The following is a 15,630-nucleotide window of genomic DNA, read 5'->3' as shown; positions in this document are numbered from 1 at the left end:
TACAATTTAGTTTATTCATCAAAATTCTGCTGTCACTGAATTATTTTTTCATGAACAAACTTCACTGCAGTGACATTTCATGGGAATGAATCAATGTGAAGTCGTTACCGGAAAAATAGTATAGTGAGAATGAGCCGAATGAGCCTTTGCATTTTACATGTAAAATTAGAAATTAGCCAAGAAAGCATGATTCTACAAACAAAGAAATAAGATGGATTTTGACAGCGTCAAACCGAAGTTTATTTGCTAGAAAGAGTATTATTACATGCATCGAATAACGTACTTTTCATGTCTCAAGAACTACTTCCGACGCACTCTTCCGATCTCTTTCGTTTAACTACTTGTAGCTAAACTCAGAACTTATAATAAATAACACGAGAGACATCGTCCTTGATCGAAAATAGTGTGTGTCCAGTGTCGAGCGTCAGGGCTTAAATAAGTTTTGTTTCGTTTGTAAATCAGCAAGCTGAGATAGCTGTCTCGCAAATAGATTAAGATTGGCTCACCTAGTATGTGTATATTACGTAGATGGAAGCACGGGGTTTCAGTGGGTTTCGAACATTTAGTTTTTTCATGTTGCAGATATTGCAGTGTCAAATTCTGTCCAAGATGTGACATATTTGCAAGGTATTGGCCTTTTTCACAAAGTATAATCAGCGTAACCTTCGTAAAAACAATCTTGAATCTGACAAGAGCATGTGTGCCAACGTGTAAAAAACAAATGTTCGAAACCCACTGCTGAACCGTGGCGATCCGCTTGTCAAACGGACAGTACATAAACAAATTCCATCACCTATTATTTTGATGTCCTTTAACACGGGAAAAATTTTCAAGTTTTTCCTTTTAAATTACGGCGCTTTAAAAATTCATCTACTACATTCACGTACATCAAATTCGCAATCAAAAATAAAGTCTACAATTTTATCGTATTGGTACTACGTACAATGACGTCACAACAAAGTTGATCAGGTTAAGAAAAAGAAAATATTTTTTTTCCTCAATTTTCAGTGTCTGATCGAATAGGTCTTTAGTATTTCGAATCAAATTAACTTAAAATATTTGGAAGTTTTTCTGCTGAACGCTGGAACCATAGTTCAAATTAGTGAATTCAATAACAAATTTTGACGATAAACGTGAATGTAAAATTGTGCCCCGTTAAAAGAAAATGAGTCGCCATGAAGGTAATTCGATTTGTGATCACAATAAAAAAAAATTGTGTCTGTAAATCATTTTTTTTTGGTGTTGTTTTGCCATGGAAAATTTAAGTACAAAAAGGTTCTTGCATTGTAAGACGTAGAAATTGCAATAGGAAAGTTTTTTCCCTTAGTTTTCTTTGTTCCAACGAACAGAAAATGATGAAAAAAATTGTAATTTTTTTGTCTAAAGTTTTTTTTTCGTTTTTGTTTCTGCGCAACGAAAGTTTCTATAATTAACCTAACATTGCCATTCATTTCGTTCAAAATTCTTTTCGAACGAAATGAAAAAATTGTACGTAAATAATTTTTTTGGTGTCATCCGAAGCCATAAATTGTGTTTACAGTTTTAAAAGTGCTTTCTCTTCCAAGAAAGAAAAGAAAAGAAAAAAAAAACAAAAATTAACAACAAAGGATTAAACGGGCGGCTTTTGATTGATTTTTTTCCTTCTTTTTGTTACATTTCAGGGGTCAGCTGTGATTTATGTTTAAAAAGCAATTTTCGTGGGCGCCGTTACAAGTGCTTGATGTGTTACGATTATGATTTATGTGCCAATTGTTATGAGGAAGGAGCTACAACCACTAGACATTCGACTGATCATCCCATGCAATGCATTCTAACCGTCTCCGATTTCGAATTGTATTACGGCGGCGAGACGCTCGGCGTCGAACATCCTCGTAGCTACACCTGTCCGTACTGCAAAGAAATGGGTTTCAGTGATTCGGGCCTGTTCGATCACGTTACCGTTGAGCATACCGACACGGGACTGGACGTTGTTTGCCCTATGTGCGCCGCAGTGCCAGGCGGTGAACCAAATTTGGTTACAGAAGACTTTGCTGGACATTTGAATGTCGAGCACCGGAATGGTAGTAGAGATTTAATATCGTTTCTGGACGAACCGTCGTCGATTCGTCATGGTGGCGTTAGACGTGCACCACATTCGGGACGATCTATTGGTGGTCCAAGATCCCGGCGATCGAATATGCACTTTGGTTCGGGTAGTTCGACGCTGGCTGCTCTGTCACCGGCTGCGAGAGAGGCGGCCGATCCGATTGCAGAATTGTTGAGTCAATTGTCGGGGGTTCGGCGTGGCCAGAATCCACCATCACAGTTGCAACAATTGCAGATGCAAATTCAATTAGAACGTCAACAAGTTACGGTGAGTCATTTGCATTTTTTACATTTTTAAATGTAATTCGATTCACGCTACAGTGTTGCTGTACTCGGTTGTAGAAAGAGTAGTCGATTTAAATGGAAATAGAGCGGAAAGAATTTTATTTTATTTTTTAAATCGTTTTGTGGTTACACACAGTTTTATTAAGCGCAATGACAATCCGGTATCTCTAACACAACGCATGTAAAGAATCGAATTGAATGGCCCAGAATTCCGAACTTTTTATGCAAAAGATTTTTCCTAGAATTATGCAAAGAGGATTTAAGATGCCCTTGACGAAACACTCAATTGTGTGGCCAGTTTCTACAAGGACGAATAAAGTTGCTTCTGACGAAACACCCACATGTCAGACCATTTTTGTACAAGGAAAAATGAACTGTTGCAAGACTTCATGGGCTTTATTTGCATTAGGGCGCAAATAGTCGCTTCGAAATGTTTCCTCCCTCTTGAACTGCATATCCATAGTTTGAAGATTATATGCTAGATGCTAGAAACGCCCAACATGGTGTAACTCACTTAGCTCGCTGAGTCAGAAATTCTATATTTCATAGAAGAATGAGCTGATAGCTCGGAACAGGTCAGGTATACCCGACTCTAACCCGAAAATAGTTGAACCTGATATGACGATGTTTGAATTGAACCTGATATGAACTACTTTGGCCTGACCTAAAATGACCTGGTCAAAAATCTGTGCCAATAACCCAGGTAACCTGAAAGGTGCCTGGTTCAGGTATGGTTGTTTATCAAAAAAATTCTGTCCTGAACTTTTAGGTCAAACTTGTTTCTGACAGCGGTCTACACAGTTTCCGACCTCCACTTCAATTCCATGACGTTTCGAACGTTTTCAACATTAACCCTGAGTATATTGAGCCAAATTTCTTTACTATTTTACTATGTATAGCTTCGTGCGCGGCACTTTCCTGGTGCCACATGTATATCATACAGACACACCGGCAAACAGCAACGTTTTACTTCAACTGAACTCACCATCTGACCCAAAAAAACAAACTCCCAAAAGAGTCTATGTCACATTGATAGGTGTTGTGCACACACGTAGATATCGTCACCGTTGCAAAGGCGTTCTTGTAAATTCAGTACAAGAAGTAGTCTATTTTTCACCGACATTGATCTGCAGTATCAAAGGTAACAGATTTCTATTCTGTCTTATGTTGCTGGCAAAAATCAATAGACTTATGACCAGAGCGAGAGTTCCGAAGACCAGTTAATTATATCTTGCCTTGGGTACTCGTCATTGCATATTTTCATAACTGATCAACATTACATATCCTTCTCCCTCATCATAACAGTCTATTGCCTTTCTCACTAGACAATCATAATTGTGCGGCAAACTGGTCGAACCATTCAGAAAAAATTAATTGGAAAATCTTCGTCGACTTCACATGTCAGTCTGAATCGTGCTCTCCCTGCTATTTCGCAAAAACATTTTTTTTTGCATACGTTCAGCACGTGATTTCTCGGTTAATTTTGTGATGAAACAAGATTGTAACATACTACTACTACAATGAGGTCAGAGGTTGACGATCCGCGTTTTTTTGGGAAATTTACATTTCTTATCAGTTGTGAGTGGATACGAACCGATTTGAAACTGCATGCATGCATATACACGGTTGTAATGTATGTGTGCGTGTATATTCGGTAAATACATGTGATGTGTGCACACGTGCAGGTAATGTGTAGTGTACAGTGTATGCGAGATGAAGCAATTTAAAATCGGTTTCGATTCAATCAAACTTGACTTCGGTAAAAACTCAAGGGGATTAACCAGATGGATTTTTGCCAATTTTACTTTGCATGAAGCAAATCGATGTGTCTCTCACTCAATTATATTTCCGCGATTTCACACTCACTTCTCCCGCTCACTTTTTCTTTTTCTGCTAATGTCAGCATTCCACTTGCTGTAATTCGAAGTGGGATCATTCTCACCTATCATCTGAGACTCACAATTTATTGTCGCTTTTTAACTGTTCGATTTTATTTCCTTTTTATTACAGGCTGCTCGTCAGCAATTAGAACGATTGCCGCGTCGTCATACCGTGGTAAATCCGTCAACGGTTCCTGTATCACATTCTCAAGCGGGCCTAGCCAGCAGCGTATTGAACGGACGTGAAATATCTATATCGTCAGCTCCATTACAAATGGCAGCGGCGGCAGCTAGTCAACAATCACTACAAAACCAAGCCAATCAATCTCAATTTTTGCTCAGTCGGTTCATGACTCCAAGTCTCCAAGATACTGAACAAATTTTATTGGAAAACAATCGAGCTGACAGGTTGGTTTGCATTTAAAAAAAAATTTAACTCGCTGCACTTCACACACTCACTACCCCTTTTACTTCCGATGTAGATCTCAATTTGTGCAACACTTGCTACTATCGACGTTGTCAAATTTACAAATTGTTCACGAATCAGAAAACGATTCGACTCCAACAAATGAAGGGCATGGGATCGTGGATCCGCCGCAGGCGTCAAATGCAACCGATGATAATACAATCACGCAATCTAGTGAATTACCGCACCAGCAATCGCAATCCGATCGTGTTAATACAAAGAAGCCAGCTGTTACACAGAAACCAGTTCCTGAACGTCGATCACGGCCACCCGCTTCACAAGCTCAAGTCAAGGGCCGTGAGCTAAAAGCGTCATCGATGTCGTCGAAAGAATTGCCGGATTCTAGGTAGTGTTTCGGTGAGAATGGAAAGCACTTCATGCAAATTGACAGTCGCCTCCATCTCGTCGTTCCCGCAACACCCAGTCCCCTACAATTTTAAACTATTCAATGTTAATTCATCTAACCAACATTACGGGAATTATTCATAAAACAGAAAAACGTAAGATAAAAATTATGGAAGAAGAAAACCCCCTACCCCCCCAAAGCAAAGGAAGTTTCAACTGTGTTTATTGAGAGTGTGGTAAATAATAATTACAATTTAAAAACAAAAAAAAAAAACAACAAAATGTAACTCAAAATCCAATTTCAAAAAAGTCTATTTTAGTGATTTACAGAATGATTGTGGAATTATGTGAGAGAGGTGAAGATGGAATAGAGGATTTTGTTGAATGAAAAATGTCATATTGTTTTATCATTTACTTAAAGAAAAAGAGAAAAACGAGAATTAAATTATTTCAAATTAAGATCGCATTTTGATCAGTTTAGTGCACGCGTATCGACTACGGATCTTTAAAAAAAAAATTGACAACGCAGCTCGACATCAAATGTGAAGCAAAAAATAATTATTTCTTCCTATAACTATAACGATACAGACCAGTGTCCCACTTTGAGTCGTTCATAAGGTAACGGTTTGAAAGCCGTAAGTATAATCACCCGATATACGAAAAACATTGTTCTACGACTCACGACTGTCGCACAAAATAGAAAATCCAAATTGCTGTCAAAATGAAGGTATTCGTCCCAAAATAACGAATACAGTGGACGCCAGTGAAATTTGCTTCAGCTGTTTTCCGGTTGGGCGACTCATGCTATTCCAACCATAAAAAGACGTATGAGCATGTTTGTATTGGTCCACTGTTGAACAGCTGAAGCAAATTTTTATTAAAAGAGCTATCGTTGCAGCTTGCCTGGTACAAACGCATTAACTAAAAATTTCTATTGAAACACTTGTCGTGCCAGACAAATTAAATTTTGGAATTTTCAGATCAAACGTTCTATTAAAAGTTTGAATTTCATTCGTCACTCCAATACCAATTTTGGCATCAATTTGAATGATTATTGAGTAATTGGATTTGTGGTTAAATTTGGTAAAAGTCTTCATTGCCAAGCTTTCGATTCACACTTGTTGTCATCGTCAGGGCTTACTTAAAATCAATTTGAATTTTCTGCGATATGTGTCGACCGAGATATACGCTATACCAGGACCTGTTTTCGGGAAATTTATTTTTCATTTCTAAAATTTGCTAAAATCTGTCAAAATTTTTCAATATTTGCCAAAAATCTGCTAGCTTGCCATTATCAAATCAAGGAAATTCTGGCAAATTTTACGGAAAATCAATTTCCCAAAAATAGACCCTGAGTCATACCCTATGCGCTAAACACGGTAGAATTTCTATATTTTGGAGGCAAAATCGAGGCCAAAATCGCATATCATGTTTAATTGCAAAGTGTCTTGTGCACTGCGAGCCTATGTGTATACGGTCACGGTTGGAAAACCTATGCGACATTTATACACCTATTAACGAACGTGCTTCGGTCTCAGCCATCGCACATTGTAGAACATCCAAATGTGTACCAGAAGTCATTGGTTATTTGCCTAGAATTCAAAAACAAATCTTCAACTTGTCTGGCACATCTAGCCTTCCAATAAAACATTTTATTTTCAAATTTGTCATTCAGGGCTGATTCGTCATTTAACGACTCATTTGGATAGTTGTCAAATGTGTGACGGCTGAGATATACATACGCTAGACCTATACGCAGAACAAATCGTAACTGTGAACTGTTACTGTGAAAATACAGCAAAAAGCATATCCTTCAAATCGTGGCCTGAATGAATGTCTGTATGATATGAATACCGGCTTTTCGGTCTATTGACAGTTCTCATTCTAATGACGTTGCATTGGAAAAATTCCAAAGTAGTGAGAGCATCTATTGAAATCCAGTCGTACAGTCAGAGGCAGTGAAATTTCGGCATGAATTTGCTTCAGCTGTTTTCAACTGATCCACACATACAATTTATACTATTCATACGGTTGAAGCTGATTGTTTGTATGCCATTATATAATGAAGATTTGTTTTAAGATCTTAGGAAGAAACAACTTTGTCTTTGCCCGAGAATAGTCTTAGTAAAGACAAACGAAGAACTGAAGTTTAACTCGCAAAAGTAACGACAAGTCATTAGTGAAACCCGATACATTGGTACTTCCGTACTCAAATCTGGTTGAGCTGTGTTCGATATGATGTATTTCCAATGAACGGTTCCTTGGTGCCGAGGATGGTGCGACGAAATTGAAACGAAAAATTCAAAGTGAAGGCCATCAAATAAGTAACCTGAACGGTAAGTACCCTCAAAAATATTACTTCAAATTTTGCTGTCCCTAACATTCGGGTCTTTGGTCTAACCTAATCAATTCAATCGGTTATTCGCATGCTGTCATACCAGGCTTCCTTTTGATTAATCCTCAATTTGAAGTCGTTGTATTAGACTAAAAGTCCCTGTCTCAGTAATTTGACGTCCGTAAATAAGCAATCCTTTTTCAAGTCAGAATTAGTGAATCACCATGGGTATAACACTGTCGACTTATAATACGAATTATGTGGAGCCGAGTTCTACAGCTAGCGACCGCATTCTAATCCAAAACGAATCGAAATTTCTTCACAAAACTTTTATTCTCAAAATTTTAATTTTTTCTCGTGTATAAAATGGACGGTACGTGAATTTACATCATTTTGAACAATTTAAAGCTTAAAATTTATGCTTTTACTCGACTAACTTAAACCTAAGGCTGGAGACTTTGTAAAATATCTCGTTGATACGTCAGATCTCTATTTGTTTTTTTTGTCTTCTCTTTGAATGTGATCGTCGGTCAAAGTCTAATTTTCAACAATAATGCTAAGTAATGTGCGTCGTGTCTGGGGAAGAATTTTTTTCTTTTCGTTGGAATGTCAAATGCGTCAAATGAAAAACGTGGCAGTACTTTTCGCGTGAGATATGTTTCGAGTCTACAAAGTTACGTTTGGCATACTAAAATTACTTAATGAGATAATTGATGAACTAGCTCCATCTGGTGCATCGTTTAAATGGACCATACTGCTTAACTAACCCGATTCACTTCAACATCGAACATGCTAATAAGGCATGAGCAATTCAATGTTAGGTGACTGTATCAAGACGAAAATCTGATACTGTGAGTATACAACCATCCAACAGTAAATGTTGTACGCCATCCAGCACCAATTGACTAAACAGGCGTATGTTGCGTCCAGCTAAAAAATAAATAAAAGATTGAAGTCGCACAGTCACATGTGACATTGCAGCCAAGTCGGTCGGAAAAGAAAGGCTCAATCAATTTTCACTGCGAGTTATCGCTTCTTTGATCGACTTGTTCAATACAACTTGACTTTACTAAAGTGGTTTGTCTTACATAAATGTAGTAGCCTCCAATCAACCATAGTCCGAATACCAGTTGGAAGAGGATAGCGATGCCAAACATAATTAGCCATGGTAATAGCCATCCTCGAGTGCTGTAAATTTGAGTCCAACATTAAAATTGAAATTCAACTGACATTCGACGAATGAAATACAGATTTCAAATCTTCGTTAAACGTCAACGCTGATCGTTTAAGGGTAGTTTTGGATTCCGATTAGTGATCACCAATCCGAAAGCTACGCACGCTTTCAATGCACCTCAACACCGCAAAAGGAATGACAATTTGTGTTAATTTACCTGATTCGAATTCCGAAATAAATCAAATACGAAGCGGCAATCAATCCGATGAAGTAGACTATAAACAACGCCCCAACCACTTTCATCGATAGTCGAATGTCTGTTTCGAATAGAGGTGAATACAACTGTGTCGAATCGCCACCGCAGAGCATGTATCCAACCTGTCATTGACTTCAATGTAACTTCGGTCAACTGTCTACAGTTTAATTGTGACTTACCATTGTTATTAAAACAACGGACATAGCGGCTGTGTAAACGGCGATTGCATAACTTCCGGATTTAACGGAATTTGTCCAGATGCATGGAGACCAGCAAGATTCTAGCCAAACCATTTTGATTACGGTTTTGGTTCAACGTTGCAAATTAAAATCTCTTTTTCGTTAAAGTTAACGTTGGTCAATGGAATGCCACAATGGAATGTTGAACATTCGTTTGTTGTATGAAATTGCGCGGTGGACGAGTGATGCACTTGTACTTCTGTGAAAGTAGTGGCTGGAAAATTGTACGTTTTTTTAATGGCATGGATTTCATTTGAAGTTTCGTGGTTGTCTATCCACGTTACATTCCACAATTAAATAAATTGAAACTAATTTTGTATCGTCTTCCACGACACGCCCAAAAATTAGTTTGAAAATTAGAAACAAATCAATGTGGTCGATGCACTCGACAACGTTCTCACCCAATTTTTGCGATTATTTCAATATTTTGTGCGTTCCGACTGTTGTTTACCATTAAATTGGAATTTTATTTTATAAAAATGTGAATAAAACAACACAAAAATATTAAATTGTTATTAACACCTTCTATACACTACATCACTATACGTATGATATGTCAACACGAAGTCATGAACCGTAAACAAATACAACTACAAAAACCATGTTGCTGTACCAGATTTTTGGCCGCTGATTTTTAAATTTGTAGAAGAAGAAGAAGAAAATGCAGAGAATGTCGTTTGAATGATTTACAGTTGCTAAAATTAGACTTTCTCACTCATATTTTTAGTGCTGCATAAAGTAGCTTTCTATCACTCCAATTTTATTTTCACTCATTTCGACCCACTGAACCTACTGTCGGCCTGGAACAAGGTTCAGAAAGAACAGGTTAAGACACCCATGAAGGCTGGTGACACCAACTATGTTACCAAAGAAGTGTCTTAACTCAATGTTTTAAAAGAACAGGTTCAGACACTTTCGAAAGTTTTGACAATTTAGACATGTTTTGTTAAACACACTCATCATAGATTGTATGAAAAGAAAACTTGAAGAAACAAATTTATTTTTATCAAGTTGCCATTTCAAACAATCTGTAATGAGTGTGCCTAACAAAACCTGTCTAAATTTTCAAAATTTGTGTTTCATCGCCTTCGTGATCAAGTATCTTAACCTGTCCTTTCAGAACCTTGGTCTGGAATCCAGACTCTGGATAAGGGGTTTTTTAAACGCGCTCATTTTCGCAGTAGTTCGACATAAACAATGAGAGCGTTCAAAATGAATTGGTTGAGTGCAAGGTTTTGAAAGAACATGTTATGACATTTCTGAGTTTAACAAATTTGCCACCCTGTTCTTTCAGAGCCTTGGTTGATAGTAAAACTTTTGTTCGAAAAATATTGCATGCAATTCGCCGATAAATGCATTTCTAAGTACACGATGTGTGGTGTCGCACTCGGCTTGCGGCCACGAATCAAAATCTACACACACACACATCTATCATATTGATGGTATATTGATGTACTTTTAATCACTAAAAACTGTGATGGTGTCTTCTTTCCTTGTTTTTATATATTTTGCTTTTTGTCACTAGTGACAAAATGGATTTTTTAAACTTTTTTTGCCACTGAGTGAACAAGTTGCAGAATAGTATGTTGTGTTACAAGTATTGTAATGTTGATTTTTTCAGCACTAGATCCAAGTTCCGAAAATTGGGTCGTGTGCTGAAAAAATCTCATTACAATACGTGTAACACATCATGCTTTGTGCCAACTGCCAACCGAGAATTGAAATAGACAAGAGCACAAAAAATCATAATTTTCATTGTAAACAAATCACTCTTCAAACTTGATCGATCACATTGATTTGCATTTTCTCAAACGAATGTTGTAACAACCGAGGTAACAACTCATACAAATTCCATATCAACACTGCTTTGAGTGTTGTAATATCACATCAAACGGGTGCTGAAATAAGTCACTTTACAACACTAAAATGAGTGCTGAAAAGAGCCGTATTTCAATTTTCGGTGGCACAAATTACTATTTCACTACTGAGTTGAGAAACAATTAATTGAAGATGAAACATAAAAAATATCAAAAAATTGAAGCAGTAAGTGCGCCCTAACGACACAGAGGTTCAACTGGGTTGAATTAAAATTCCATAAATGGTTGCAGCTGGTTTTATAGTGATAGTCACTGCAGAATAAATGTAATAGTGCACTACGTAACAAGCAAAAAAATCGACAAAACAAATTTTAGCAGAATGAAGTATTATTAACTTGTCCCACACGTGTATACTGCGTTGAGTAATATCTGTGTTATTATTATATAAAGAGTATTGCTGAAACTTTTTCATGAAAACAAATCCATGTTATGTTAACTATCGTGGGGATAAACAATAAAACAGATCGAACTGTTCCATCAGAAAATTCTAACTTTTCATTGATGGAAAGTTTTTATTTTCCGTTGCTATTGGTTTGCACCCGCTAATCAGAATATTTTTTGTTTTCAATTTCCATTTACAAAGGATATGAGCAAATGCTATATGGCAACCTTGGCATTTCAAACATTCAAACTAATAAATTTTTTTGAGTTGTATAGAATGTGTATGTAAAATCAGATTAACGAGGTAGGAATCAACGCAGCTATAATCATGAGAATATAAAACTTTTGCTTAGGTGATGTCAGGTTACATATTAATTAAAAATTACAACGGACTTTTTGCTGTATACTCCAACTCTTCTTCCTCTAGATAAATAATCACGCTACTACTTGCTGAACTACTATAATTCTAGCTGCGATCTTTTTTTAGTTCTAACCCACCAAGGTAACATACAACAGTACTTTTGAAGCTTTTTCGTCGAAATCAAGATCGAAACGTATAATGTTCCATTTGTTCAATATTCTTTCTTAGTGCTCCTTTTCATTTCATTTATTCCATCTATTTAATTTGAATACAGTAAGCTAAATAGCAATTCAAATTAGCTACTTCCTTCATGGCTCGAAAGACATGCAACCGTTATTCGCAGAATTTGATAGAAAGATATTCTTTGTGCGAATACATCAAAGTTGTCAAAAGTACTTTTCCCTCGTTTTTCACATATTTTCCTCTTCTAGCTATGTGAACACCTTACAATCGATATATTTGTTGAACTTTTACCATAAATGAAAAATTCAATGTGAAAACTTTGGGGGTTTGGTGTTTAGAAGCGATAGATTTCATCGACAAACTCGGCAAAAAAATATCACAAGCAACGGGAGAAAGAAAATCAAAGGCGTATCTAAAACAACGGATAAGTTTAGCCATTCAAAGAAACAATGCTGCGAGTGTAATGGCTACATTCGATACGTCCGAAAATATGAACGAGATATTTTATATTTTGTAAACGCATAACTCAGAAAATACGGCAGATAGAAAGTTCGTTTAAAAGACAAATTTATAGGGTTTCAGATTTCAGTCGACACATGTTTCATCGTTTTCTTAAAAAGTTGTCTATTTGTGAGCTATGAGCGTTTTAAGTTCGAACTATGTCAGCCATAACTCGGAAAATACGGCAGATACAAACCTCGTGTAAAAGACAAAGTTATAGAGTTTTAGATTCTAGTCGATGCGTGTTTCATGGTTTCCCTATCAATTTTTTTATTTTCGTCAAATTTTCGATTTTCATCGTCAAATTTTCGTCAAATGAAAGCTGTAAGGTTCAGATCAAAGAGATAGTTATACAGTTTTGTAAGAAGAATATTTTCGGTCAAACTGCACAATATGATTGTCTATCTTCGACCAAATTCTAAAAAATCACAACTTACAAAAGAGCTGATATCGCCCAAAACCACTTACAGTGGAGGTGTGACGCAAGTCCTGTTATCCACTTACAAAAGAACTGATATCGGTGTAGGTGACGCTTACAGATTCGACACGCAAAAAGATATGCGTCACAAATGGCAGCTGATGAGGAAAGTACTCGAAAGTTTTATCAACAAAAATCTGACCAGAAAAATTTTAGGAAGAAAATTATAACAAAAAAAAATTGCGTCAAAAGTGGCAGATGTTGAGGAAGGAAAATTTTTATAATTGTGAAATATATTGCTTTAAAGAATGGAATTCAAACGGAAGGAAGCCGAATCATCTGCCACTTTTTGACGCATTTTTTTTGTTATAATTTTCTTCCTAAAATTTTTTTGGTAAGATTTTTGTTGATAAAACTTTCGAGTACTTTCCTCATCAGCTGCCATTTGTGACGCATGTATGTATCTATCTGGAATCTTGGACACAAAGGAGGTGTGACAATTCCACCGAAAATTATGTTGTAGTAATTCGCTAAGCGACAAATTTTTCCTTACATCAAAAGCGAATAAAACAAAACATAAAATTTCTTTCATCTCCTCATATCAATCTAAATTTGTTATGTAGGTTTAACGCAATCGTAAATTCTTACCACCTGACACACATTATAATATATGATTCAAGCGTAGTCCTTGTTTCAGCGCAATATAAATGAATAATAAAAATGAAACATTTGAGATTTTCGACCATGTCGATGTTGTTTTAACGAGAGCCACTTGAAATAACTACCTATACACATTCAAACAGAAAATCCATCCATTGCACATAATAAACTTCCATGAATGTAACAGAAAAAAATCTCTGAATCAGATTTGTGTGTAGATTACGAGAGGTTTCCCTCTGCTTCAAATTCAAAACAACATCGAACACACACTCAATGGGCCATACCGAGTTAATATCATATATGATTTTACATTTATATATTTATACGATGATCTTGTATGTAGCTTAATGTGTATTTCTATATACATTTATAAAGTTAACATAAAACGTATACGTTCTTACCTCTCCACTTCTTCATAATTGTGCACCTCTTCTTCCACACATTTTCATTATGAAATCCAAATGTCTTGGGAATAAGAAGAAGAAGAAGTAGAAGAAAAAAGACCACATTGAAACAAAATTGAAGAAGAAACGTTTTGATTTCGGCTGTTTTTTTTTTTAATATACAGCAAAGAGAATGCAAAGTAGAATTTCTTATTCTCAGCAATTTTAAGCTCAGTGCACAAACGTATCTTCAAGTTGATGGAACCTTTCCGTATCACAGTGATACAAAAACAAACGGCGACGTCGCGAAAATAAAAGAACTTATAATAATATCGCGCGCACGTTCGGTTACAAATAAGTTTTTCTTTTTATTTTTAAATAAAAATTCCAATGGTTTCATTCGGAGTTTTCGGTAATCATAACTTTGTCAGAGTAAGAATAAACAGAAACGTTTTTTTTTTCTGTGGTTCTTTCGTGATAATTAATTTCTTGTCGTGTGTCCTCATTTAAATTAAGAAAAAAGAAAAGAAAATTTAATTAAATGCCAAACCTGCTAATTCGGTTTTAGTGAAACGAAAGTGTAATCGATCTGATTAAAAGAAACTGAGACACACTCGGAGAGTAGTCTTACGTTTAATTCAACATTGGTTTTTCGTATAACTCTATATACGACCCATACTTTTATTCCATTATGCATTCTATTGCAGATTACCGATATATAAATAATATTTTTTTTTTATATTCAATCTCAATGTTCGTTTATTCAGTAATGGTAAACGTTGTTGTTGTTGTTATATTCTCTGCATTTCAGTTTCTGTAATATAATATAATCTTCGTTACGGTTATTTATGTGAGATGAAAAACAATTTTATGTTCACTCGTCCAATTTATAATATGAGCAAAACCAAATGGCCAAATTTGTTATCATACTCAAAAGCAATGAAAAAAGCTCACCATTTACTTTCTGGTGATCTTTTAAAAGTTATATACACAACTGGCAAGGCAGTTACACATTATAAAAAAAATTAATTTGATTCCAACCGTCTTGTGATATATTATCTTACCGCAATTAAGTTGTGTATTAGGTACTCTATTTCTGAATAATAAATTTAGAACACTCACAATCAGAGAGACAATTTACAATATCATATGAAAAATGTCTACTCTGTGCGGTGGAATGCATTTTTGCAATTTATTTGTCACTATTTTCTGTGTATACACAGTCGGAATAGATAAAAATAATGAAATCTCGAAGAATGTGAGTTCGCTGTTTTTATATGAATGCCAAGGTGGTGCATCACTTTTCCAAATAAATTTTGATTTTAGATTCGAAACAGATTTTATAAGCGGACTCTTGGTGTTGCAGTCGTACGTACTGCCGTCTCATCTGTTATTATCAGCAGAAACGACAGAAATAAACGATAAAGCTTTGGATGTTGTATTACATAACAAAATGCATGAAGTAATAGATTCTTCAATCAATTTCGTGAAGAAAAAAAAAAAACTTTTATCAAACGAAGTAGTAGATTCTGTCGATACGGTTGCTGTCTGTGAAGGGCTTAAACATAAACAAAACATTGTGTAGACTTTGCGTCGTATATGTAATGATACACGGTTGATAATTGAGTTATTTCTACGTGTAGTATACCTACACAAAGCCATTTATTATTTCAGACAAATATTTAGCTTTAGATTGTGTCTGCTTAAGCCCGGTGCTTATAATTTTAATATCAACGCCAACGCCAACGATCAATCATTTGTATATAATATATATGCAACAACAATGAGATTATTAAGATAA

General features: G+C 35.8%; 3 protein-coding genes across 5 annotated transcripts in view; 2 read left to right on the top strand and 1 right to left on the bottom strand.

The window, feature by feature from the left end:
- The first annotated feature begins 935 nt into the window (after window positions 1-935).
- LOC119074221 (E3 ubiquitin-protein ligase KCMF1-like) lies at window positions 936-5,343 on the top strand. The gene is made up of 4 exons (XM_037180229.1): window positions 936-1,181; window positions 1,662-2,353; window positions 4,381-4,658; window positions 4,733-5,343. The coding sequence occupies exons 1-4, from the start codon at window positions 1,166-1,168 to the stop codon at window positions 5,064-5,066; spliced, it is 1,320 nt and encodes a 439-aa protein (XP_037036124.1). The 5' UTR covers window positions 936-1,165; the 3' UTR covers window positions 5,067-5,343.
- A 2,372-nt stretch (window positions 5,344-7,715) lies between these two features.
- On the bottom strand, window positions 7,716-9,633 carry LOC119078938. 2 transcript variants are annotated; one of them, XM_037186722.1, is made up of 5 exons: window positions 9,467-9,633; window positions 9,006-9,264; window positions 8,788-8,948; window positions 8,485-8,584; window positions 7,716-8,326 (listed from the first exon to the last, which is right to left on the bottom strand). In XM_037186722.1, exons 2-5 carry the CDS (start codon window positions 9,117-9,119, stop codon window positions 8,189-8,191), a joined length of 513 nt encoding a protein of 170 aa, XP_037042617.1. In that variant the 5' UTR covers window positions 9,120-9,264; window positions 9,467-9,633; the 3' UTR covers window positions 7,716-8,188. The 2 variants fall into 2 exon arrangements, with proteins under 2 accessions (XP_037042617.1, XP_037042698.1); XM_037186803.1 differs by having other exon boundaries at window positions 9,006-9,279; window positions 9,467-9,628.
- Window positions 9,634-14,075: 4,442 nt separating this feature from the next.
- Window positions 14,076-15,630, top strand: part of LOC119084247 (rho guanine nucleotide exchange factor 10) — a 43,386-nt gene continuing 41,831 nt past the window's right edge. For both annotated transcript variants that reach the window (XM_037194259.1, XM_037194188.1), the window contains exon 1: window positions 14,076-14,261. The gene's annotated coding sequence lies outside the window, so the exon portion shown is untranslated. The remainder of the gene's footprint in view (window positions 14,262-15,630) is intronic.

This window comes from Bradysia coprophila, chromosome II (genome assembly GCF_014529535.1).
Source record: "Bradysia coprophila strain Holo2 chromosome II, BU_Bcop_v1, whole genome shotgun sequence".
Taxonomy (NCBI): Eukaryota; Metazoa; Arthropoda; class Insecta; order Diptera; family Sciaridae; genus Bradysia; species Bradysia coprophila.
The sequence above is the reverse complement of the archived record's forward strand: the minus strand, read 5'-3'. Positions and strand labels throughout refer to the sequence as shown.

Excerpts from the sequence above, each read along its gene's own strand:
- LOC119074221 (XM_037180229.1), top strand. Across the intron at positions 2,354-4,380 it reads TAGAACGTCAACAAGTTACG|GCTGCTCGTCAGCAATTAGA; the intron begins GTGAGTCATTTG and ends TTTTTATTACAG. Across the intron at positions 4,659-4,732 it reads GAAAACAATCGAGCTGACAG|ATCTCAATTTGTGCAACACT; the intron begins GTTGGTTTGCAT and ends CTTCCGATGTAG.
- LOC119078938 (XM_037186722.1), bottom strand. The coding sequence starts at position 9,119 with ATGGTTTGGCTAGAATCTTGCTGGTCTCCATGCATCTGGACAAATTCC. Across the intron at positions 8,949-9,005 it reads CCGTTGTTTTAATAACAATG|GTTGGATACATGCTCTGCGG; the intron begins GTAAGTCACAAT and ends AGTCAATGACAG. Across the intron at positions 8,585-8,787 it reads TATTTCGGAATTCGAATCAG|CACTCGAGGATGGCTATTAC; the intron begins GTAAATTAACAC and ends TCAAATTTACAG.